This window comes from Magnolia sinica, chromosome 7 (assembly GCF_029962835.1).
Source record: "Magnolia sinica isolate HGM2019 chromosome 7, MsV1, whole genome shotgun sequence".
NCBI classification, from domain to species: Eukaryota; Viridiplantae; Streptophyta; class Magnoliopsida; order Magnoliales; family Magnoliaceae; genus Magnolia; species Magnolia sinica.
The window spans coordinates 5,496,861-5,521,985 of NC_080579.1; the positions used below are offsets into that span (position 1 = coordinate 5,496,861).

At 37.0% G+C, this 25,125-nt stretch overlaps 1 protein-coding gene and 1 non-coding gene across 4 annotated transcripts in view; one reads left to right on the forward strand and one right to left on the reverse strand.

Annotated features, from left to right (window-relative positions):
- Positions 1-7,449, reverse strand: part of LOC131250930 (uncharacterized) — a 30,586-nt gene extending 23,137 nt beyond the window's left edge. Inside the window, exons 1-2 of one of the 3 annotated variants that reach the window (XM_058251330.1) lie at positions 6,866-7,449; positions 544-630 (exon numbers count right to left, since the gene is read on the reverse strand). In XM_058251330.1, the coding sequence (XP_058107313.1) occupies positions 544-630; positions 6,866-7,051 (273 nt within the window). In that variant the 5' untranslated portion in view covers positions 7,052-7,449. The remainder of the gene's footprint in view (positions 1-543; positions 631-6,865) is intronic. The other 2 variants (XM_058251329.1, XM_058251328.1) reach the window with 2 other exon arrangements.
- Positions 7,450-23,607: 16,158 nt separating this feature from the next.
- TRNAT-UGU (transfer RNA threonine (anticodon UGU)) lies at positions 23,608-23,679 on the forward strand. The gene has a single exon. It is a non-coding gene; the product is annotated as a tRNA-Thr (tRNA).
- The last annotated feature ends 1,446 nt before the right edge of the window (positions 23,680-25,125 follow it).

Here is a 25,125-nt window from a genome sequence, read left to right on the forward strand (position 1 = left end):
CTATTTTATTACACACTAATTGATCAAGGAAAAAAATTAAACTTTTGGCAGTCAGCATATACATATTTTGATCAATAAAGAAAAGGTTCTTCATTTCACCCCGTATGTCTCTCTTTAATTTTCATTCCTTATATGCATTTTCATTAGAGAGCTACTTATAATTGCCCTCATTACAAGGCAGATCATATATAGAGAACTGCATGACCCCTCTATCAGGAATCCTATCTGACCAATCATATAACCACCTCTAAGTTGATACAAAAGTTAGATTTGATGACATGGACCAATGATAAAAAAAATGTGAAAATTTGAGCAAAGTCACTCCAAGGAAGCTCTACAACCAACCAAGACACCTCTTAACTTTTGTCAAAGATTGCAAAGCTCTTTGGAGAGTTTGTGCAATGTGCGAGGGCATAATGCAACCTTCAGAAAAATAATCTTTGATGTTTCATTAGAACACTGAAATCGATGAATATGATGAAGCATTGTGCAAGGGAACATAAAATGGTGTTATGAGACAAGAGCAACAGATTTGTAACTTACTCTAACCATATTTAGCACTTCGAGCAACTTCTTAGGATCAGAACAACCATCACAGTAGTACTCCACGACAGCAATATTATGAAGTACCTGCCACAGACATCGATAAGAAAATTATAAATAAAATAAAAAAGTGTTTTTCCTCTAAAACAAAATAAGTTGAAATATGCAGAAGAGAAGTGGTGAGAGCTACGACTTATCCAGTAAATCAACACAAGCATGGACTCACAGGATAACCAGAAGTTTAAACAACATGAAATTTCATAGAAGTTGAACAATGCAGAGGAGAAGTGAGAGCTATGACATATCCAATGAATCAGCATAAGCATTGACTTGCATGCTAGCCAGAACTTATAAACAACATAAAATTTCATAGAGACGACCCTTTTTACTTTTCAAAATGAATTTTTCGCGGACACAACCACACGGGATTTTTTTTTTCAGCATGCAGTAAGTAATTGTTGCAGAGGCATAATTCCTAACTCGTAATATAACTTGGACAATTAAATTCATGTGCAGGGACCTCTTTAAGTACCCTACATAAACCATCATGATTAAACAAGGAAATCATCACTTTTTTCTCCCATTTTTTTCTGAACAGTAACTTAAATTTATTAGAATACGAACAACAGGCTAAAAATCAACAAGACGAACAGATGAGCCAATAGCAAGCACCCTCTAGCCACTCCCCTCTTTTGCGGTGGTATTGACCAGTCCATTAGCACATGTCGGCACAGAAGGGGCAACTACATTCAAACGACAAAGAAACTTCTATTATCGGATAGAACAAAAGCCAAACCTACTCAGACGAAAAGTGTTCGATTACATTCTCTAGTGTTCCTCAGACCATCAACAGTATTAAAAAAACAAGAAGCAAAATTGTGTTCTCCCATAGGATGAATTAGAAATTTTCTTCTTTGAGAAATTGTCCATCCATTCATTTAATAATGGAGACAGAACAGCTAGGATCGGTGCAACCGTGAGATCCTAAGAATTGGTCTCCAGCCCAAGTACAAGAGGAGGATTTACATCAAGTAGGCAGCCAGTCGTCAACCACCAAGCAATCATGATTTAAATAGGATTCATAAAGCCAAACCATGCTAAAGAAGATCGAAGCAACACATGCTAGAAGCAACTAATGCTAAAGAAAAATTTCCGGTAAACTGTTCTCAAATCACCAATAAGAGTATCATGCCCATAAGTAAGAACCTTGGTTTTGCAGAGTGTATGAAATCTCCGACTAAATTTGGAGAAAACCCATTTTAAAAGCCTATTGGCTAACATAAGTAGTTCTCCTAAACTGTCTCAACTTTGTCATAGAATTCATAAATTTTGTATTTTAAATGGTAACAGTGAATATTCTATTAATCATTGTGTACACTCTGGACAATTTCAGTAAGAAAAAATAAAAAATAAGAAAATCCCAGGACTCGAAAAATCCTCCCTTTCACAACGTTTAAACTGATTTAAGCCCATAGCACAAAACATGAGCCAGCCTTTAACCCTGTGAAAGACCACTTCCACTGATTCTGTTTGATTATTGAAGGATCTATCATTCCTTTCCTTCCATAAAAACCACAACACCAGTGGAGAGGATAAACCCCAAAGAACACTTATCATTTTGCCCTCCATACACCCACTGCAAGCAAGGAAGAGGGCATCAGTTGAAACTGGCACAGTCTATGCAAATACTGATATTGAAGTCCTCAACACTTCTCAAGCAAAAGAGAATGGATGAATAGATTGATGAATGATTTAGGACAATTAACCACTTGCTCTAAAAGCTCGAATTGTTAGAGTATGACGAATTAATATGTTTATCTCATTGCCCAGGCCCCACGTCTCATGAGTTAGGCTCTCTGTCGAACCCCCCTCGTGGGCCCCAAATCACATGGGTACCGCCTCACACGAGCCACCCGAGTCACACGGGTGGGGCCGGCATCTCACGACCCACCTGCCTCACACAGGCCGCCCACCCCGAGTGTGCCCCTGCATCTCACAGGCTACCCCACTCGAGCCCGGTGTGAAAATGCCCCTACATTAATCACCCCCGGTGAGGAGTCTCGAACACGAGACCTCCCGCTCTGATATCATTTTGATGTAGGACAATTAACCACTTGCTCTAAAAGCTCAAACTATTAGAGTATGGCGAATTAATCCCTTTATCTCATTGCCCAAGGCCCACGTCTCATGGGTTAGGCTCTCTGTCGAACCTCCCTCGTGGGCCCCAAATCACATGGGTACCGCCTCATACGAGCCACCTGAGTCACACGTGTGGGGCCCGCATCTCACGAGCCACCTACCTCACATAGGCTACCCACCCCGAGTGTGCCCCTGCATCTCACAGGCCACCTCACTCGAGCCCGGTATGAAAATGCCCCCGCATTAATGAAGAACTCCACTTCAAGGCACATGACGCATTCATTTGCGAGAATCCTAATTATGTTGCAAAGGTGGATGATGGTTAGGAGCGTGTTTTTTTATCACAATTCACGAGCCACCCAAAAGATACGACCCTTGGTGGGGCCGTTTAGCACCAAACTAAGCAAATGCTGCTTCTTGATGACAGTAAACTGACCCCACTAAAAATAGCCCTCAAGGATCAAATTTCAATCACCATCTATAAGGTCTCTACGTAAATAGGAACTCTAGATAGCCACACACCCCACAATTGAAAATTAAAGAAACAATAGCCCCCTGAGAAACCGAAATATCGTGTGGTATAAGGAATTCTTGACATAGAGGTTTATCCTTACAACAAATGTTTTCCCAGAATCTAAAAGGAGAGCTGTGGCCTGTAATATACGAGATCCTCTCAACATGCCTTTCCACATTCATGAAGCCTTGTGATAAGATATGATCATATGAACCACCTCCTTCTTGACTACCACATTGACTAACCATAATATTTTTCCATAAGCTTCCCTCTTCTAATCCAAACCTCAAAAGCCATTTACTTAGCAATTCATCACTCTCAAATCTTTTATACCCATACCCCCCCCCCCCCCCCCAAAACTAGGTGAAACTTTTGATTGCCTTCTAATAGAAAGCCCACCCATATCCTTTGCATACAATGAATAACACTAGCAGGGTGTTTAGCAGAGAGGCATGTAATACACTATCATGTTTGATAGAGAATCTTTAATTGAGGTGTTGCAGACCCCAATGATAAGGTTTTATCATTCCATGTCGATAACTTCCTTTCCAGCTTTAATTAATGTGATGTGGCCCCCAACGCTAAGTATGTATCATTCCATGCATATAACTTCCTTCCCACTACAAGCAGTTTTGTGGCCTTGCCAATGAAAAGACGCAAGCTAAGATAAGTTGCATATAAGGGTGCAAATGGGTTGGCCCAACCTGATGATGGATCATTAGACCCATCCCGAAAACTAGTGGGTCTGGGTCCCAAATTTAGACCCATGGAGTGGACATGGGTTCAAAACTTTGACCCAAATTACTAAATGGGTCAGGTCTAGGTTGTCTCAAAATCAACCCAACCCAACCCGACCCGACATAGGCCCAGTTTTTAATTGGGTCTAATTTGAGTCATACTAAAATGGAGCCAACACAAACCGAAAACTAACCCAGACAGAAGAGAAAGTAGTTAATGGGTTTTCTTTTCATATGGGTTAGACTCTATCAATAGTTCAGCACCTTTTTCTAGAACATAGTTACCCATCCACTACTTTGTGACTATCTGGAACACACACGATGGAGAAGATACCAAAAATCATACTAATTGAACTACCCTAACCATTTGATTTAACCTATTCAATTTGGACCGTTGGCCTTTTTTTCTCAAATCAAAATTGTTAGCCACCACGAATTGCAGGGCATGTAACATTATTTGTGTGAGAACTAAATTGTAATTCTCTAGTCAACCCAAGCCTAACCTAAACCTGACCCAAACACTACCCATGTGATAACCGGGTTGGTTCTAGATCCTCTTACTGACCCATTACATTGATGGGTCGGCTATTTTTTACTTCGACCTGACACAACCCAACCTGAATTTTAATGGTTTGGGTCTAAGTCCAAAATTCCGATCCAATTCTTAAATGGGTCAGCTCCAGGGCCTCCCTCAACCCAACCTGACGTATTTGAACCCCTAGTTGCAGGAAGACCTCCGACCTTGCAACCGAAGACCCTAGCCAATGCACGCATTCTCTCTTCCAAAAGACAAGCACCGACATGTCATTTTTCAACGAGTTAACATTTACGTTAGATACAATTTCAAAACATCTAACCACCCTCCTTAAATTTGGATGGTGATCGCTCTTATGTCAGTAAACAAGAGCTTATCATCTGTCTTGGATGCTATCTCTACTCACCTTGAATCCAATGAATAAACCAACATTGTTAGAGCTCTTGAAATCATCATGCTAATAGTTTCAACAACCGCCACAAAAACAAACAGTGATAACAGGTGTCCTTTCCTGATGGAATAACAGCAATCCCCTAAAGAAGCCTTTACAAAAACCATTTAATCATAATGGAATAACACAAATTACACAATGCACTCTAGTATCCATTGTCGCAACATTAATCCAAAAACCCGTCCTGCATCATGTATAGGAGGATTTCCCAATTTACAAAGTTATACACTTCTACATATCAAACTTGCAGATGACACCTATTTTGTCGACCCTACGTTGAGAGTCAATGCATTCATTAGCGACGAGAGCTCCATCACAAATTTGACATCCAAAAAGAAAAGTTCCCTGCAATTTAGAGAGACCAAATCCTACTAAATCACTAAATACACCATGTAGGCCTTTCTATAGAATCATAGTGAATACAATTGAAATATGGTTGTATATAACACTCATATTAGGGTATATAACACTCATATTAGGGAAGCAGCTGATATATACCACTATTTAATACATTTGAGAATCCAAATTCACTAGAATACTTTATATGCCAACCGGTTGATGCTTTTTATAGATCGATGCGTACTAGTATTCTATATAGTTTGTATACAGGCCTCCAACATCAAACCATATGATCTGAATAAATCATTTAATGCCTACCCAACATTGCATGTTGTTTGTAGTGGCATAGTTTTGATTGGCATGACAAGGAAGGGCGTAAACGCAAAGCTAGATTTATAGATTGGTGCTTTAAAATCTAACCTATTTAAAATTAGTCAAACAAAAACAGAGTGCATGTATTGCAATTGTAGCAACAATTGGAGTGGAAACAGGGAATTAGTTTGGATTGCTAACCAAGAAATTTTCCAAAATAGGTCCCACCCACATCGCTAGTTTGGGTTGGCAGCTAAGTCATGTCCCTCAAAATAAGGAGGGTGACTTGGCAAGGACTTAGAACCAGCTATGTGGGTGGGACCCTGACCATTTGGCCCACCTCAATGCATGAATTGTATATCCACAACGTCCATCTATTTTTTCAGTTTATTTTAGGGCATGGTCCCTAAAATGAAGCAGATAAAAATTCCAGATGAACCACACCACCAAAAACAATTGTTATTGACCATTAAAAACCTTTTGTAAGCCACAAAAGTTTTGGATCAAGCTGATTTTTTTTCCTTCCATCCAGGCTTGTTTAACCTTATCAACAGGTCGGACGGTCAACAAACATTATGGTGAACCCCAGGAAGTTTTTAAAGGTGGGTGTTCCGCGACCAATGTTTCCTGTGGTGTGGTCCACTTGAAAATTGTATTTTCTTCATTTTTGGGACCACACTCTAAAATAAGCTGGTAAAACAGATGGACAGCGTGGATATACAGTGCATGCATTGAGGCACTCAAATAAGGAAAGATACAACTCCCAATTTCCATCTCCTTTCTCAAAATAAAGGCAGAGACGTCTCCCGGTTTCCCTCTCCTTTCTCAGATCTGAAAAAATATCAGTCTCCAGCGAAAGCTGAAGGTCTTCTTTGGGAAATCTGACAATTGCAAGGTATTTTTGGGAAAAATCCCTTAAATCAAAGAAAAAAATGATTTTGGGAGGATTTTTTTCTTATTTTCCAATTCCCGCCCAACCGAGTTTCCATCACCAATTTCGGCCCCAAATTGTTGCTCGAATCCACTGATTTTGGTAAGGAGTAGCCGGTTTTGTCTTTAATGAAGGGAGATTTTCGAAATCCTTCTTTTGCCTTTTTTTCCTTTTTCTTTTTTTTTCATTTTCTGTATTTACGCAGGCTGTAATATGTTCCACAACAGAGCACGATCCGATCAAAATTCTCCACAGCAAGAACTCCAAAAAAAAAAAAAAAATTGACATTCTTTTCGCATTCATCCACTTGTAAGACATCAGATGTGAAAAAGAAAGAATAAGGGAAAAGGAAAAGGTGGCATGCCTTCAGATCGTCTTCTTTCTTCTGCAACAGCTGATGCAATACATCAAGACATTCAGTGTAACGCCGGGACTGAAAGAGGAGCGCCGCATCCTTAGCAAGTGCTGCTGTGACGGAGAGATGGCCGTCTTCTTCATCTCTAGTCGTTCCGGCCCCTGCTGCCGACGACGGCGAATCACGTGAATCCATTTCAGATCGGGCGGTCTTAGATCGAGGAACCCTAGAAAAGAAGAAAGCCGTTTGCGTTGGAAGGAGGCCCGGTCGGATGCTGCTACTTGCCTTTGAGGGCTAGTTATTTTCCTGTCTTCCCTTGTATATAGAAGGGCGGAAATGAAAGGGATAAGGGATTTTGGGATTAGGGTTTCAAGGCATTTGGAGAAAATGCCCGGTCGGGTTTCTCTTTCTTTCACGGTTTGGATTTCAGAGAGACAGAGACGACTGGAGGATATATATATATATATAGGCTACAAATGGAAGGAGATGCGGATATGAGAGAGTGAGAGATAGCTTTTTTTTCTTCAGTGTTGTGCTGCGTCCCTTGGCCTCGCGTTTTCCTGTCTCCTGAAAACCTGAGCGCTTTTGTAGAAATTGTGGTGGATTGATTCGGGCCCATATTGAGACTAGAACGAGTTTCGGATGAATCTTGGATCATCCCACCCTAACTTTGATATGTGACCCAGATCATGTGGAGCCCAATTTTTTAGCTGGTGGGCTGAGTTGGCTTGGGCTTGGAACTTGTTTACACCAGCCCAGTTTCAATTCTCCTTGTGGCCAGCTTTTCGTAGAAATAATGATCCATTCCACTGCTAGTTCACAATGATTACATGTCTAGAAATACGATGGCATTTTGACATTTCAATCCGACATTTGGGATCAAATTCTTTCTTTCGAAAATACAATATATTAATTGAAGCTTGTATAAAAGTGCACTATAGAATTGTAATTAACGTACCAGATTGTGTCACCTGCCCACATGCAACTCGAATGTCACCTAAAGGCACATGTGGATGGACTGTGTGGATAAAACATATGCACATGTTCATTCCCATTATCGTGATACCCTCCAACAATCAATCAGGATAAGTTATGTGTGATATGTATGGATTCGCATAGTGCATTCGGAGATATGTAAATATGTATGGAGAGATTTCTCGATAAGCATAGTCAGGACTTAGCAGATGGTATCATGTACTACTCAAGCGGCCGATGAAGCAACAAATATATCCGAATGGTTACATAATAAGTGGTAAGATGATGACCACATAAAGCTAAGTAGTAAAGCTAAGATGTGGAAAATATCTAGAAAGCAATAGTGACGAATAATTATAGTAACCGTCAAAACATGAGAAAGACCCAGATGATCGAATCGAATATATAAATAGCAAAGCAAAACAATAAAGAAATGGGTCTCATACTAACCCAAACAAATCGAATCTATCTTTCAATTATCATGTCGATTTACATTACAAAGTATAATATTTTACTTGTCTTGTTAAGCCAATTATGTTTATTTGTGTAATCTTTACTTTTCAATCTTACAATTTTACATTCTGCAGTATAATCCGTAGTAGTGATCAAGTAACTGGTAAGCCTTGGTCGTAAATTGAGTCTACGCCTGTGCGTTGGATTCAATTCATCCATCAGAAATGTGTTCTTCGGTTGTTCGGTTGTTATTCGCGACCGACTATAAGGATATCTTTTTTATTTCAATTTGATCTATATTAAAAAGTATTTTCATATGGAAGGAAATGGTGCAACCCATCATCAGAGAATGAACCCCACCATTTGAATATCGCTTGATCTGATTTTACACACTGAGCGAGTAACTGAATAGGCAACCGATCTCTTTCGATATCAGGCATACACTATGTGTCTACCTATCTTGGCTCTTGTGTCATTGTTGTTCAATTTGAATTGAAACCACAATTTCAATTATGGCATGCCCGCACACCCACTACAGAAAACAACAGCAACAACACCAATATGGACTCATAGATATAGTGGATTTTAAAATCCACTAAAAATCCTGCATTAACTATTATTGACTCTGGTTGATATGATACTGGAATTAATTCAATCCTTCATGTTGTTTCCAAACATCGGATGAAATTTACATGGGGACCAAATGCAATTCCACACCACACCTAATCTCACCTATTGCCCCAATCCAAATAGGGCGTATGGCTGATGGCTCTCCTTCAAAAAATCACACGATTTGGATGACCATTGAGGTCCCATGTTAGCTTGCAAATGGGTAAACTCAATCAAAGAAATCATGATTTTTCCTATTCAACAAGTAAAAATGCATTTGTGATTGTGTTGTTCAACATGTTTAAGCCACGTCATAGGCTATTCATTGTGGGTTCCATCTAATGAACGGTCTTGATCATCAAGGGGCTTGTATATTTGATATTAGGTGTAGGGGTGTCAATGGGCTAGGCTCGTGCCTGCTAAAATCAGAGGTGTACACGAACCGAGCTAACTCGGTTAGCTCGCTCGACTCGACTTGAAAAGGCTTGATTAGACTCAGTTCGAAGCTGAGTTCGAGCCGAGTTGAGCTGATTTTTTTAGCTTGAAAATGAGTTTGAGCTGGCCCCAGCTCGACTTGACTCGGATCAAACCCAGCTTGAATCAAACTCGGATCGAACTAGTTCGGTAACTCGATTACTTTGATATTGATGTTGCTCACCAAGTGTTTGATGAAATGACTCAAAGAAGTGTGACTCATGGCAAGGAAGGTATGTATATGAAACCAACACCCCTTTTTCTTGACTTTTATTTCGCTTAGAAGGTGTTTGATAAAATACTTGTAAAACCATTGTTGCTGTCTCAAATACAGTGAAATTTTAAAGGTGCAGTCTAGGTGTTTGTGAAAATGCTGCACTGGAGAACTCGGCTCGATTTGGGCTCGAACTAGCTTGAGCTGCTGATCAAACTGAGCCAAGCTGGCCAGTCAAGCTCGAGAACTAAGCCGATCCGAGTTCGAGCTGAGGTCAGCTAGTGGCCGAGCCCAGTCGAGCTGAGGCCAGCTTGACCCGGTTCGACTCGATGTACACCCCTAGCTAAAATCAAACAATTCAAATTCTGGCCCTAGACTAACCCCAAGCCCAGTCCATTGACAGCAATAGTTTTTAGCACTGGATGCAATCTGAGGTAGCCAGGTGGGCTACTGAACATATCCTCCTTATCCCTCCTATCATACAGGCATGCACACAAGCGCATGAAGGATATTTTGAGGTAGGCCTAACCTCGTCAGTTTTACACCATTTCAAAAATGGTCACCACTCTTCAACGTACAGGTGGCATGGTTGAACGCAATCCAAACCCTTCAAGAATAGCTGATATCAACATTGTACAGTGCATAAACAGAAAATTGCCATCAGAATATAACAATAACCATATGTTTTTATTTTTCATCTAAATTTGGATTACTCACTATTTTAGTTTTTAACCATCCATTGTTACTTTGATGGTTAGCATTGCATTGATAGAAGATAAACTAATAAAAATGAGAATACAAATTAAATTTACTTATGATTATTTCTTTAGTTTCTTCCAATGTCTAAGTAATTTCAAATCTTCATGTACAAATAAACAATAGAAATAGAAGTTATATAATTATATTTAATGTGTACAACAAAATAAAGAAAATGAATAAAATAAAAATTCAACAATTTCTTATTTTGGATAAAAATCTAATAACATATTCTAAAATAAATGTAGACAAGAGATTTTAAACAAATTAAAAATATTGAAAAAAATAATAATTACTAAACTTATTCAATCCCTAATTTGCAACAACTATCCTCAATTTGAAGATTTTATAAATATCTTTTTAGCTTTGATAGATCATGAAATTTTAGTTAATTTTGTTACAATCATATTTTAAAGATAAATTTCAATTCCCTTAAATCAATGTTACATGCATCACGAACACATACAAGTTTGAAGTTAGTCTATCAAGCCATGATTTGAAATGATCTGAACTATGTCTAGATTGAGATTTTTTTAAAAAGGTTTTCAATGGCCCACATTCAAAATTATAAAATGGTAACCAACAATAAGTGATCGAGGAATCATTGATTATTTATTAAATAAAATAATATCCAGTTGGTAAGTGTCATGACTAGTAAAAATTGATGAACATTCCATAGGCAGAACTAGTAATTGTACTATGAGAATCATTCACTTGAAAAAAAGGGCTTATCAACCTAGTGCATCACTCTATCAGTCATCGAATTCAGCATACACATTCATAGGCGTATGCTGGTGAAGTGGCAACTGATCAATCACACAAATGGCATGCATGTGTGGCAATACTAACCATCCAAAAGCATGGGTCCATGATTAAAGGAGCATAACTTAAAAATAAAACTAATAAATCAATGCCATTCCACTTGAATTTTGACCATCTGTTCAGTAGCATGCAGTTAAATTGATACATCATCTTGAGTTATGTGGGGCCCACCATCATGTACTATTTAAAATCAAATCCGTCCATAAGGTTATAAACATTAGTTTCGACATGAGTAAAAAAGATCAGCTTCGTGTGATGTTGACCAGCCGAGTTTTGGATAAGCTTATTTATATATATTAAGCTGATTTTTATATATTCTCTAGGCGGCCTGATGCTAACACCTATGCTTCATCCTATCCTCATCTTTTCTATCGTGATGTGGGGTCCACGTGATGTATTAATGGCATCCAACCCGTCCATCTGATGCCCCAAAATAACTAAGGGACCCAAAACTATCTAAAAGTCAGCTTGGCCATGGAAGAGGAATTACAAGGTTGGAGGGGAAATCTACGGCTGATTTGGGTGGGGCCTACGGCGTCGTGTATATGTATAGAAGACCGTTTAGATCCCTCATATAGCATGAAGGAGGTTAAGGCCAATAATAGAGAGTTAGGGAACTCAGGTGGGGCCTATGAAAATCAACGATAAGAGTTCTTCCCACCTGTCCCCTGTTCTATGGCTTACCTGAGTTTTGTACCAAGCTAATTTTCTACCTAAGGAGGTTTATTGATAAGACGCATCTGATGGACGGGTTGGATGTGAGAGGTTTATTGATAAGACGCATCTGATGGACAGGTTGGATGTGATGAAAGTGGAATATGTATGGAATTCAATGCAGAAAGTGGAGCTGGACTCGGGAGTGACCCCTACAGTACCCACTAGTAAAAGGCTCCGAGGGGCCACGAACCCTGGTGTACGTGTTTTACATATGCCGTCCATCCATTTTTCCCTATCATTTTAGCATATAAATTAGAAAAACAGGACAAATCCAAATCTCACGTGAACCACATCAGAGGAAACTGTGGTGATTTAATAACCACTAGAAATTGATAGCTGGTGCCCATTCAGGATGTGAAGGGATACTTACTCTTGCTCGGCTGGTAGACTCTCGGAAGTTTCAGCAGCCGGTCAAGGGCTCAAGTATCCATAGGTGGTGAGATCCCACTATAGTATGAGTGTGTGGGGGTGTGTCTACGTGTGTAGAAAAAAAAAAGGATGTGAAGGGATTAATTGTGCCCTCAAAGTTGATAGCTGGTTAGCAGTTTCCTTTCCATGAACTGGATTTCGGAGACCGTTTAGCCATTAAAGTGACTTCACCAAGTTCTATGAACCCAGTGGTAGATTAAGTGAAAGATACCTCGGTTTCAACACCGAGGTCTTGGCATCAATTCCCTAGTAGGGTGGCTAACAGTAAAGTGTGATCTGACAGTGGGTGTACTAACAAGCTAACAAAAAAATAAAACGTTCCATGAACCCCTTTATGTGTTTTATTCACACGGTCTGTCAATTTACCAAGATTATTTTAGGGCATGAGTTCAAAATTGAAGCAAATCCATAGCTCAGATAGACCCATTATAGAAAGCAGCAGGTAGACCCATTATAGAAAGCAGTAAAACAGCTACACCTATAATTGAAACCTTCCTAGAGGCTACCATAATGTTCATTTGAGAAATTGACGAAAGGAAAACACAAATATTAGCTTGATCGACAAATTTTGTGGCTCCTAAGAAGTTTTTAAACATAGGTATTCAATTATCAAATTTTCTGTGGTATGTCCGCTTGAACTTTTGATTTGTCTAATTCTTTGGCTAATAGCCTAAAATGATCTCACCAAATGGATGAAGGGTATGGATGCAGCAAATACATCATGTTGAGGCCCAACATGGTGACGTCACTTCATTGGCGAGAATATCACATCCTAACTTATGTGGTTTTATTCCTCCGTGGGTCCCAGTGGTAGGTGTGGTGATCTTGGTGCCTACGTTGCATGGGGTTGGTGACATAGTGTGGATTTCAGGGTCAAATGTCTCTTCAGACAGATCTCCTATTTATTGGATTAGTTTGTGAGCATGTAGCATACGTACGTAAGATCCAAGCCGCTCATCAGACTCACCGCACTGTGTCTATGCTTTGCCTAAAAGATTAGGATCGTCCGATCAATGGGGCAGCCGCACAAGGGCAAAGTAATTGGACATCTGAGTGAATTCGCTGATGTGTGGTCCATGTGATGATCTTATCAGCCCCAGTTTTGAGACGGGGCATTTATCACTGTGATCATCTACCTGATAAGTGTCTTGGATGTTAAACACGTGTGCTATGTTAGCACGCGTAAGAAGCGAGAGTGTCGGAAAACAAATGCATTGTTTCAGGAGAAAATTACCACTGTAAACGCTACCTTTTATCCAGCGTCTTTTATGAAGAGTCTAAAACTTACCTTCCCAACTTAGACCTTGAACGTACGGACAGAGCATTTTGGGACGTCCCCGGGTTACGGACATGGTGTTTTCGTCCTCAGATGACCTGTCCGTACATGCAAGGTCTAAGTTGGTAAGGTAAGTTTTGCACTGTTCATGAAAGACGGTGGGTGATAATTTTCTCTTGTTTCAGTTTTTAGTTAGTGGGAAAAAAAAATACGATGATGTGATTAGTTACTTCTTAGATACGGAGAAGTCTAGTAGTTTTGCACTCGCCGTACGGGTTAAATCCAGACGGTTCATCAGCTGGGCCTTGCAATTTAAGAGGCATCACCCAAGAATCACACTGGTCGGCTGATTGCAGCCATTGTTTGGAGGAATTTTGAGAGTAGATATCGACAATTGGAAAAGAAAAAAAGAAGTTCAACCAATGGTTGACAGTCAATGTGATAAAAAAAATATCTTCTAATTGATAGTTAGAATCATCGAAAATAAGTATTTTTCGAAATATGGACCATCTTCGTTAGGGCCAGACAAACGAACGGTCCAGATCTTCAATCTTGGTCCCAGAAGTACAATATATATTATTTTGAGATTTCACGGGAAAGGCTTTCTTACGAAGTTAGATGGGACTACCGTTATCTTTTTGTGAAATCCATCCAGCTGTCTGATTTCCAGATTATTTTAGGACACGGGACCAAAAATGAAGTCTATTGTGATAAGAAATAGTGAGGATTGAATGTCCACCCTTGAAATATTTACAAGGCCACAGAAATTTTGTATAAGGCTAAGGGCCTGTTTGGCCAGGTAGATTGGATGGGATTGGGTTGTATTAGGGTGGATTGCTTGGCTTTCAAGATCATAAATGAGTGCGTCGGTGGATTACATGCAATGCCACTGGATTGCTATATCCAGCAGCCAGCTAGTGGCATGTTTGGACTGGCGGACGGCTCGGGGATGCAAAGTTCGTTTCCGTTTGGCTGGGCACATCTATCACCTTCTTCTCAGCTAAGATCAGACTCACAGACAAATCCCACCTCAGAAGCCTCAATTTCAGGGCGAATTTCATGGCCTGCTGCAATGAAGCCGAGAATCCGATCGAGAAAAGTAAGAAAAAAGAAAAACTCATCATTTAAAACAGAAAAAAAAATCCCAACAAACAGCTGGAAAAAGAAAACAAAAAACCCACCTTAAAAACCTCGAATTTTAGATGAATTTCGCATCTTGCATCATCAAAGCCGAAAAATCCAACTAATGAAGAACAATTAAAAAAACTCAACATCAAATGACTATAGCAGTAGGATCGGTGTGATGTTCTGTTTATGATCCAAAATTCAAATAGTGTAACCAGATGTTCTGCTTTTTCAATCGATGTGATTTTGTATGGATATCTAATCTGTAGTGGGGCCAACTATTTGGATGGTCTGGATTGATGTGCATATGTCCTAAACATGTAGAGGCTACGTGCATAAGTATAGATAGAGATACTCTATCAGTGGATATAAGGAGGAGGAGTTCTTTGATCCGAGAAGGGATCGACATCAGCATCTAGTGCGGGATCTGGGAATCTATCATCTGATCCCGTGAAATCCATTGATCTTCCCAATCCAGTGCAATACCTCGCCGCCCAAACAGCCTAGTGTACAGACCACGGTGGATTTGACAATCCAATCCCGCCAAATTCATCTTAATACCACCGAATTTGCCCTCCAAACACACCCTAATATTTTTACATTTTCATATCATCCTAGTGGGAATAACCTTATGAACGGTATGGATGGATGACACCTGGGAGGTTTCAATGTTAGGCATTTCTCAGCCCGCCGTTTGCTTTCATGCATACCCTTTCCATCAGCCTCATTTTTTGTCCAATGTACTAAAATGACATGTCAAAACGGATAGACAGACGGAGTGGATTTCTCACAAAGGTGGGCCCCACCTAGCTTCCCACTGCAGTAACTTCCTATGCAGGCAATCCACGTCCATTCAAAACCTCATGGCACACTTGATCTGAACCGTCAGCTAGTCTACTTAGTCCCATAGCTGATGGCCTTAGACCAACAGTCAGATAACTTGCACAACCCCATCCATGCACTGAATGTCGACCATTGGCAGACGTTTCAGTCCACTAGCTGCTGTTCGACCGAAACATCCATTGATATTTCTTGGTAGATGATCGAGTGATGTAATCATATATCCGTGCAATCAGTGCACATTTGCGAGATCTGGACCGTTCATTTGTTGATCCCTGCGATGGATGGGGCTTGCCCATATATCACACCAGTTGGGTGATCCTGGCCACTGATTGAAAATGTCCAACGACCTATTGAACTTAAATAGGTTTTAATTCTCAAGTCGGTAAGCTAAGATCATGTTACTGGCGTGATTCCTGCTGCATGGCCTATCCAGAACAGGAAACATTGATGAACGGTATGGATTTTTGCTAGTCATTTCTGTGGTATTCCCCACTAGATTAGACGGCTGAGATGAGTACTGAAGAATTGTGCAGTATCTAGGAGTATCAGTGGCCCCTGGGGATATTGCAACGGCCGATTGTTTTCTGTCATGTGGCCCATTTGAGTCAACGTGAGGTGGGAAAACTGATGTGTGGAGTGAATGTTACATAAGCATTGTGGTGGGCCCTACAGATTACGCTCAAAAGGAACTCCTTGTAGGCATGGGCCCACCCAAGTCGATGATGAGCTCCCTTAAGCAGTTTTCTTTTTTTCTTTTAAAATTCCTTTGCAAATTTAATGGGCTGGGGCAGACTCAAGCCCGTACAAGCCCAGCCCAATTGATTAACAGTGTTGACTTTTATAGCAGAGTCTGGGCCTCGGGCCAGATAATCTTACCAAGTCTCGCCCAATGCAGGCTTGGCCCAAAAGCCTGACCGGCTGGAACAGCTTATTTACTTCCCATTGATGATTAGATACATGAGAAGTTTAGAAATCTGACAAATCTCTTTCTACCAATTGGATATGATAGGACTCTAATTCCAGTTGTGTCCTTGAATCAATGCAAGGTAGCTTCCCAATTGCTATAAGTGGATCCTTAACACCCTAGTTCTCACCTTTATTTTTATTAGTTTTTAAGTAATATATTCACAATTATTCCCTTCATTTTACCTGATTTAAATTTCATCTTATCCTAATTCTAGTTCGAGTTATTTTCAGATTATGTACAAGGTTCAGTCCCTGTGGATTCGACCTCGGTCTTACCGAGATTATTACTACACCACAACCCTAGACTTGGGGGTGTGAATAAGTTTTTGGTTCATAAAAAGATAACATGATGTTTATTTGGAACCAACCAATTCATAAGGTCACAGGGATTCGAAATTCAGAAGAACTATGCGAAGGAGCTATTGAGCAGCTCAAAAAAGCCCAAGCTCACTTACGGAAAGTGGAAATGGAAGCAGATGAATTTCGAGTGAATGGATATTATGAGATATAACGAGAAAAACAGAATTTGATTAATGTCATTCATTTTGAACGATTAGAAAATTATAAAAATGAAACCATTTATTTTGAACAATAAAGAGCAATTAATCGAGTCCAACAGCGGGTTCAAACAAGGAAAGGCTTATTGTGGATACCTAGGCACCCAGAGACAAGGACAAAGAGGTGAACTACGGCTAAATCCATGGACAGGCAAGAGACAACCTAAGGAACCGAAACATCTTAGTAGCTAGAGGAAAAGATAGCGAAAGGGATTATTTGAGATCCAAACCATTCATAAGGTCATATGGACATTGATTAAGAGGAATAAAAAAACAAAAAAACAAATATCAAGTTGATTGGAAATTCAGTGGGCATTCAATCCCCATTGTTTTCTGCAGTATGGTCCACTTGAGCTTTGAATCTGATTATTTTTGGGCTTATGCCCCAAAATGCTCAAGAAAAATGGATGGATGGTGTGGATAAATTACATACATCACAATGGGCCCCATAGAAATTGGGTCATTTGTACAACCTCAAACCTCAGGGCCTGTTTGATAGCGTGGATTTGTATGCCCTTTATTTTAAGCCCCCCTGGATTTGGAATCCTCCTGTTGTGTTTGTCACCTGGAATATAGGATCACTCTAATCCAAAAGTAGCTAACGGCGTCATGTGTAATGACATGAGTGTGTACTAACAAGCTAACCCAAAAAAAAAAAGAAAAAAAAAGCCAATTGAAATATATACTTTGCCCAAAAATAATGAAATTCAAGTCTTATATGGGCAAGAAGCAGGAGATCACAACCAAGTGACTAACCATTTACGTGGATAATATTTGGACGACGCAAGTCATTGATAGTATAATTGTTCTAGGATATCATTAGTGGGCCATGTGACCAATAGAGTAATATTCTAGTGACACATGTTAAATATGCAATTCTGGGAAAGATTTTATATGTAACTAAAACTTTCAACATTGTTTTTTTTTTTTTCTTTCATTTCGACAGGAAACGATGTAGTGCAGGTTGAAATATTTATATTTAATAATAACAAAGTATGATTAAAGAACAAACATCATCATTCATTTAAGTAATTCTGAATTCTTATTAAATTCCTTTTATTATCTCGATTTCAAAATAAAGTGCATTTTTATCAATGCACCGAAAGAAAGTTAAATAACTTAATGTTGATTTCGGTACCATTTCAGTTTGTGAAACACCAACTACAGTCACAAAAGAGTTGTACAAGTTTGAAGACACAGGCATATCAATGCACTAATATGCTTGAAATACAAGTGCAAAAGATCAACTCACAGGAGATTACATACAGATCTCACACAAGAATATCAGGAAAACATTTGAAAGACACAAATAAATGCACATGTTACGCGGCCGCACAAGTTTGAAACCCCTGAATTTGAAACTGCCGGTTATTTTATGGTGCCAAACATATGAGGGGATTTGAAATCCACCCAAACCTCCGAATCCATGTTGCCAAACTATCCTTATACAAGTAAAAGTAAATCATTGTACATGTTTAACAAAGGAAAAAAAAAGATATATTAACTTTAATAACAATAAACACCACTCAATCTACTCCTATTGAATTTCAATGCCCAACTGTCCAACATAATTATTTGTATTTATTCTAAATATTTGATTTTTTGTTTAAAAATAAAAATTACAACATTCCTTTAATTCTTTTTGTGTGAGAGAAAAGTATCTTTTCTTGTTTTTTATTTTAAAATACATGACAAGAAAATAAGGATCAATGGTGTATATATATTGAATTTGTAAAAAGTAAAGAGCATATATATACTTATCATTTTGAATGCATTAAATTCAAAACAACAAAAGGAGTTAAAACTCATGATATAGTGATTCACCACCAAAGATATGGTGCTCATATGAAATATGCTTTTCTTCATTTACATATGCCTCCCGGTTGATAAAGAGATAACGAAATTTCCTAAAAATGTGTGCTACACATACATTAAATAGCGCAAAATTTTATGATTTTTGTAAAAGTGGGGTGTGTTAGGATTGGATTAATGTAATTTTAGATGAGTTAAGTTAGGGTTTAGATTTTTAAACACACTTGATAAATAAGTTGAGTTTGGCTGTCATCAAAATAAGTTGAATTTGGATATGTTTGTTTCCATCTTTGTTGAAATAGAGTATAATATAGCACTCTTTTTATTTAATTCAAGCATGATATTCTAGTATGCTATGAAGCGTTTAAATTCCATAAATATGTGAACTCATAATGATAGATTACTTTGGTTAAGGATTCATTGAATGATCTAATAGCTGAAAATTAAATGATATGCATATTTTAATAGACAGATGAAATTTTATATAAATTACTTTAGAAATTAAAATAAATAGGTATTTTGAGATATTTTTCAAAGTGTCAAGATAACATTAAAAAGTTAAAATTATTTGCAAGTCAATTAAAAAAATAGAAATCTCTTAGGTGAAGTAAATATCAAGAGAATACTCATATGCAATCTAAAATTTGTTAACACTAATGATATAGTAATTGGCCACGGTGGCTATGTTGCTAGTATGAAATATGCTTTTTTTCATTTACATAAGTCTCCCGGTTGATGGGTCCTAACAAATTTTCCTGAGAATGTGTGCTACACATACATAAAATTGGGTAAGAATTTATGATTTTTATAATAGTGAGGTGGGTTAGGATTGTATTGATGTAATTTTAAATGTGTTAAGTTAGGGTTTATATTTTTAAATATACCTGATAAATAAGTTGAGTTTGCCTAGCATCAACGTACGTTATGATTTAACCCAATGCAGTTTTCAAACCATTATACATGCTTTATTTTTCTCAGTTTGTTAAAGTTGCATTACACAGTTTCACTTTTCACTTTTTTCATTTTTTCTTTGTTGCCCACAATATATTAAGGATCCATTTAATGTTATAAAAGCTGAAAATGATATATATATATATATATAAAATAAAAAGATGAAAATTTGAAAGATTATTTTAGAAATTAGAATAAATAGGTATTTAAGGTGTTTTTCAAAGTGTCAAGATAACATTAAAAAGTTAAAATTAGTCGTAAGTTAATTAAAATAATTGAAATATCTTTGGTGAATTAGACACCAATAGATCACCCATATGCAATCTTAAAATACAAATAAAAATGAAATATAAATTAAATGTACCTATAACAATATCTTTAGTTTCTTCCAATATCTTAATTATTTGAAATCCTGATAAATAAATAATAAAATTAAAAGTTAGAAAATGATATTAAAAATATACAAAAATAAATAAATTAATTATTATTTTTTTGAATAAAAATGAAATAATATATTTCAAAACAAAGGTAGATGAAAAGATTTAAGATAATTATAAAATTTGAAAATTTAGCAATTACCAAAATAATATATTTTCATGATAATGTCTTCAATTTCTAATTTGCAATCACTAACATAAGTTTGGAGATTTTATAAGTATCTTTTAGTCTTTGATCGTACTTATAATGTTTTACTTAAATTTCTTACAGTCATGCAATTCTAAAGGTAAAGTCATGTTATTCCAATTCCCTTCAAACCATACTACTTGAATGATGAACACTTGCCAGTCCGTTGTTCTGCATGTTGAAATGATCTAAGATCGATACCTTAAAATGATCCAATGATCAAAATCAGCAATATTTTGTTTTCAATGTAATGAGTGTCTTATGGATAGAATATTTAAAAGAATACTTTCGGTGGCCCACATTCAAATTTGCCTGTCTTTGAGTACTATTTATTTAGTAATGAGAAGATAGACCATTCAAATCATAACCATCTCAGCAAAACATGTTACATGACCATATCCGTTGATTTCTTGGTAGATGATTCATTGATATAACTATCCATGCAACCAGTGCACATTTGCGAGATCTGGACCGTTCATTTGTTGATCCTGCAACGGATGGGGCGTGCCCATATATCACACCAGTTGGGTGATCCTGGCCACTGATTGAATAGTTGGCAGTTAGGAAAATGTCCAACCAAGGATTGAACTTAAATAAGCAAAAATTCTCAAGTCAGTAAGCTAAGATCATGTTACTCGTGTGATTCCTGCTGCATGGCCTATCCATAACAGGAAACATTGATGAAAGGTATAGATTCTTGCTAGTCATTTCTATGGTATTCCCCACTATACAAAGTGGGGAATTCACTGGGGATAGGTGATTCCTCCAAAATCTTACAAAACAAATGACTTCAAATATTTGGAAATAGATTAGACGGCTGAGATGAGTACTGAAGAATTGTGAGTGAGCTTTGGGGATATTTCAATGGCCGATTGTTTTCTATCATGTGGCCCACTTGAGTTTTGGATCTGCCTTATTTTTGGGCTTATGTCCTAATGTGAGCTGAGAAAACTGATGGATGGAGTGAATGTTTTCTTTTTATTTTAAAATTCTCTTGCAAATTTAATGGGCTGGAGCAGACTCAAGCCCGTACAAGCCCAGCCCAATTGATAAACAGTGTTGACTTTTATAGCCGAGTCCGGGCCTCGGGCCAGATAATCCTACCAAGTCGACTTGCCCGATGCAGGCCAGGCCCTGACTGGCAATAATAGCTTATTTACTGCCCGCCGGTTCGGTTCGTAAAAGGATAAATAACATGATGTTTATTGGATCCAACCCATTCATAAGGTCATAGCTGCGTTGATTATTTGGGATCCAAACCGTTCATAAGGTCATATGGACATGGAATAATGAAAAAAAGAAAAACAAATGTCAGGTCCATCGGAAATTTCAGTGGGCATTCAATTCCCATTATTTGTTCCAATTGAGCTTTGAATCTGATTATTTTTTGGCTCATGCCTCAAATTGCTCAATAAAAAAGGATGGATGGTGTGGATAAAGTGTATACATCACGGTGGCCCCCATAGAATTTGGGTCATTTGGGCAAACTCAAATCCTTAGGGCGTGTCTCTGAGGGTTGATCTGGAACTGTTGGATTCAGAAACACTGTATTTGAAACTCCTGGATTTGGAATCCTCTGCTTGTGTGTTTGCACCTAGAAGTTAGAATCCCCTCAAACCCAAAGGTAGCTATGCATGATATATTTAATGGGATTTAAATTTAATTATTAAATCAACTTTAATATCTCTAATTAGTATATGTATGTAATCTTTGAGACAATGGTTGATAGTATAATTGTTTTGGGATATCATTAGTGCGTCATGTGACCAAAAGATTAATAGTCTAGTGACACACATGTTAAACATGCAAGTCTTGAAAAGATTTTATACGCAATAGAAGCTTTGAAAACCTTTGGAGTTTGAAACCTTATTACTTTATGGTGACAAAGACAACAGGGGATTTGAAATACCCTAGAATCTACTAAAACCTCCAAATCCATGATGCCAAACGAACATTATTGTCAAAGAGACTAGGGGATTTGAAATACCCTAAAATCTCATCAAAACTCCAAATCAATGATGCCGAAGGACCCTAATACAAGTAAAATTAAATCATCCTATGTGCTTATAAAATGGATATGAGAAATATTAACTCTAAGATACATTGCTCAGTCTACTCATACTGAATTTCAATGCCCAACTGTCCAACATAATTATTTGCATCAATTCTAAATATTTGATTTTTCATTTAAAAATAAAAATTCCAACATTTCTTTAATTATTTTTGTGTGAGGTAAGATTTTCTTTTATTATTATTATTATTATTATTATTATTTTAAAATACAAGAGAATAAAATAATAATAAATGGTATACAGATATTGAATTTGAAAGAAAGAGCATATACCGATCATTTTGAATACATTAAATTCAAAACAACCAAAGGAGTTAACACTAATGATATAGTAATTCGCCACAGTGGCTATGCTGCTAGTATGAAATATGCTTTTTTTCATTTACATAGGTCTCCTGGTTGATGTGGTCATAACGAATTTTCCCGAGAATGTGTGCTACACATACATAAAATAGGGCAAGAATTTATGATTTTTATAAAAGTGAGATGAGTAAGCATCGTATTGATGTAATTTTAAATGTGTTAAGTTAGAGTTTAGATTTTGAGTTTGGCTACATTATGATTGAACCCAACCCATTTTTCAAACCATTATACATGCTTTATTTTTTGCAGTTTGTTTAAGTTGCATTACACACTTTCACTTTATCACTCTTATTTTTTTTTCTTTGTTGTGCATAATATATTACTTGACAATTATCTTTAATTCTAAATGGTTGGATAAGATTGTTTACATCTTTATTGAACATAGAGTATCATATCTCTATTTTAAATTTTTTATTCAACCAGTCCCTATAGCTCAATGGTAGAGCATCAGTCCGTCTTGTAAACTGAAGGTCTGTATCCTGCATGGGTGCAAACCATTTTTGGGGTCCTTACTCTTGCTCCGGTGGTAGACTAGGGTGTTATACAAATATTTGAAGTCATACAGTCCTTACTCTTGCTCCAGTGGTAGACTTTTAGACACATTATATTACTTGACAATTATCTTTAATTTTAAATGGTTGGATAAGATTGTTTACATCTTTATTGAACATAGAGTATCATACCTCTGTTTTAATTTTTTTTTATTTAACTACAGCCCCTATAGCTCAGTGGTAGAGCGTCAGTCTTGTAAACTGAAGGTCTGTAGTTCGATCCTGCATGGGGGCAAATCATTTTTTTTTAATTTTAATAATTACATAAATATTTGAACTCATAATGATAAATATTTTAACTCTTTTCTTTTTTTCTTTGTTGCGCACAATATATTACTTTACAATCTTTAATTCTAAATGGTTGGATAAGATTGTTTACATCTTTATTGAACATAGAGTATCATACCTCTGTTTTTATTTTTTTTATTCAACCACAACCCCTCTATCTCAGTGGTAGAGTGTCAGTTTTGTAAACTGAAGGTCTGTAGTTTGATCCTGCATAGGGGCAAATCATTTTGGGGTCCTTACTCTTGCTCGCGTGGTAGAATAGATTACTTTGATTAAAGATTCATGTAATGTTATAATATCTGAAAATGATATACATATTTTTAATAAAAAGATGAAATTTTTGGAAAACTATTTTAGAAAATAGAATAAATAGTTATTTGAGATATTTTTCAAAGTGTCAAGATAACATTAAAAAGTTAAAATTAATTGTAAGTTAATTTAAAAAATTGGAATATCTCAGGTGAAGTAAACACCAAGAGATCACTCATATGCAATCTTAAAAGACAAATAAAATTGAAATATAAATTAAACGTATAATATTTTTAGTTTCTTCTAATATCTTAATTATTTGAAATCTTGATTAAAATAAAATTAAAAGTTAGAAAATGATATTAAAAATATACAAAAATAAATAAATAAAATGAATAAATTAATAATTTTTTATTTTTGAATAAAAATGAAATCATATATTTTAAAACAAATGTATATGCAAAGATTTAAGGTAATTATAAAATTTGAAAAATTAGCAATTACCAAAATAATATATCTCATGATAATTATTTCAATTTCTAATTTGCAATCACTAACATAAGTTGGGAGATTTTATAACTTTCAGACTTTGATCATACTTATAAAGTTTTACTTAAATTTGTTACCATCATACAATTCTAAATGTAAATTCATGTTATTCCAACTCCCTCTGACAATACTACATGTATGACATGATGAATACTTGTCGGCACATTGTGTTGAAATGATAAAATGATCAAAATCAGCAATATTTAGTTTTCAATGTTATTATTAATGTCCGATGGAGAGAATATTTTCGGTGACACACATTAAAATTCGTCGGTCTTTGAATACTATTTTTCTCTATCATCCGCTTCATGCCCCACCATAAGATAGACCACTCAAATCACAACTATCTCAAGATGTTGGCTGCAAAATGCGTTACATGACCACATCCGTTGATTGATCTATTGACTATGGTGGGGCATGAAGCGGATGATACAGGAAAATTAATGGACTACATTCAACCGGTACACGTGTGATTACACGGTGAGGATCAGACACTTTTTTTTTTTTTTTTTAAAGCCCATCCACATGTTGCATTACTTTACCTGTTATCATGTCAGCAAAACATATTCATGAAGAAGTAGGATGGAAGTGGCAC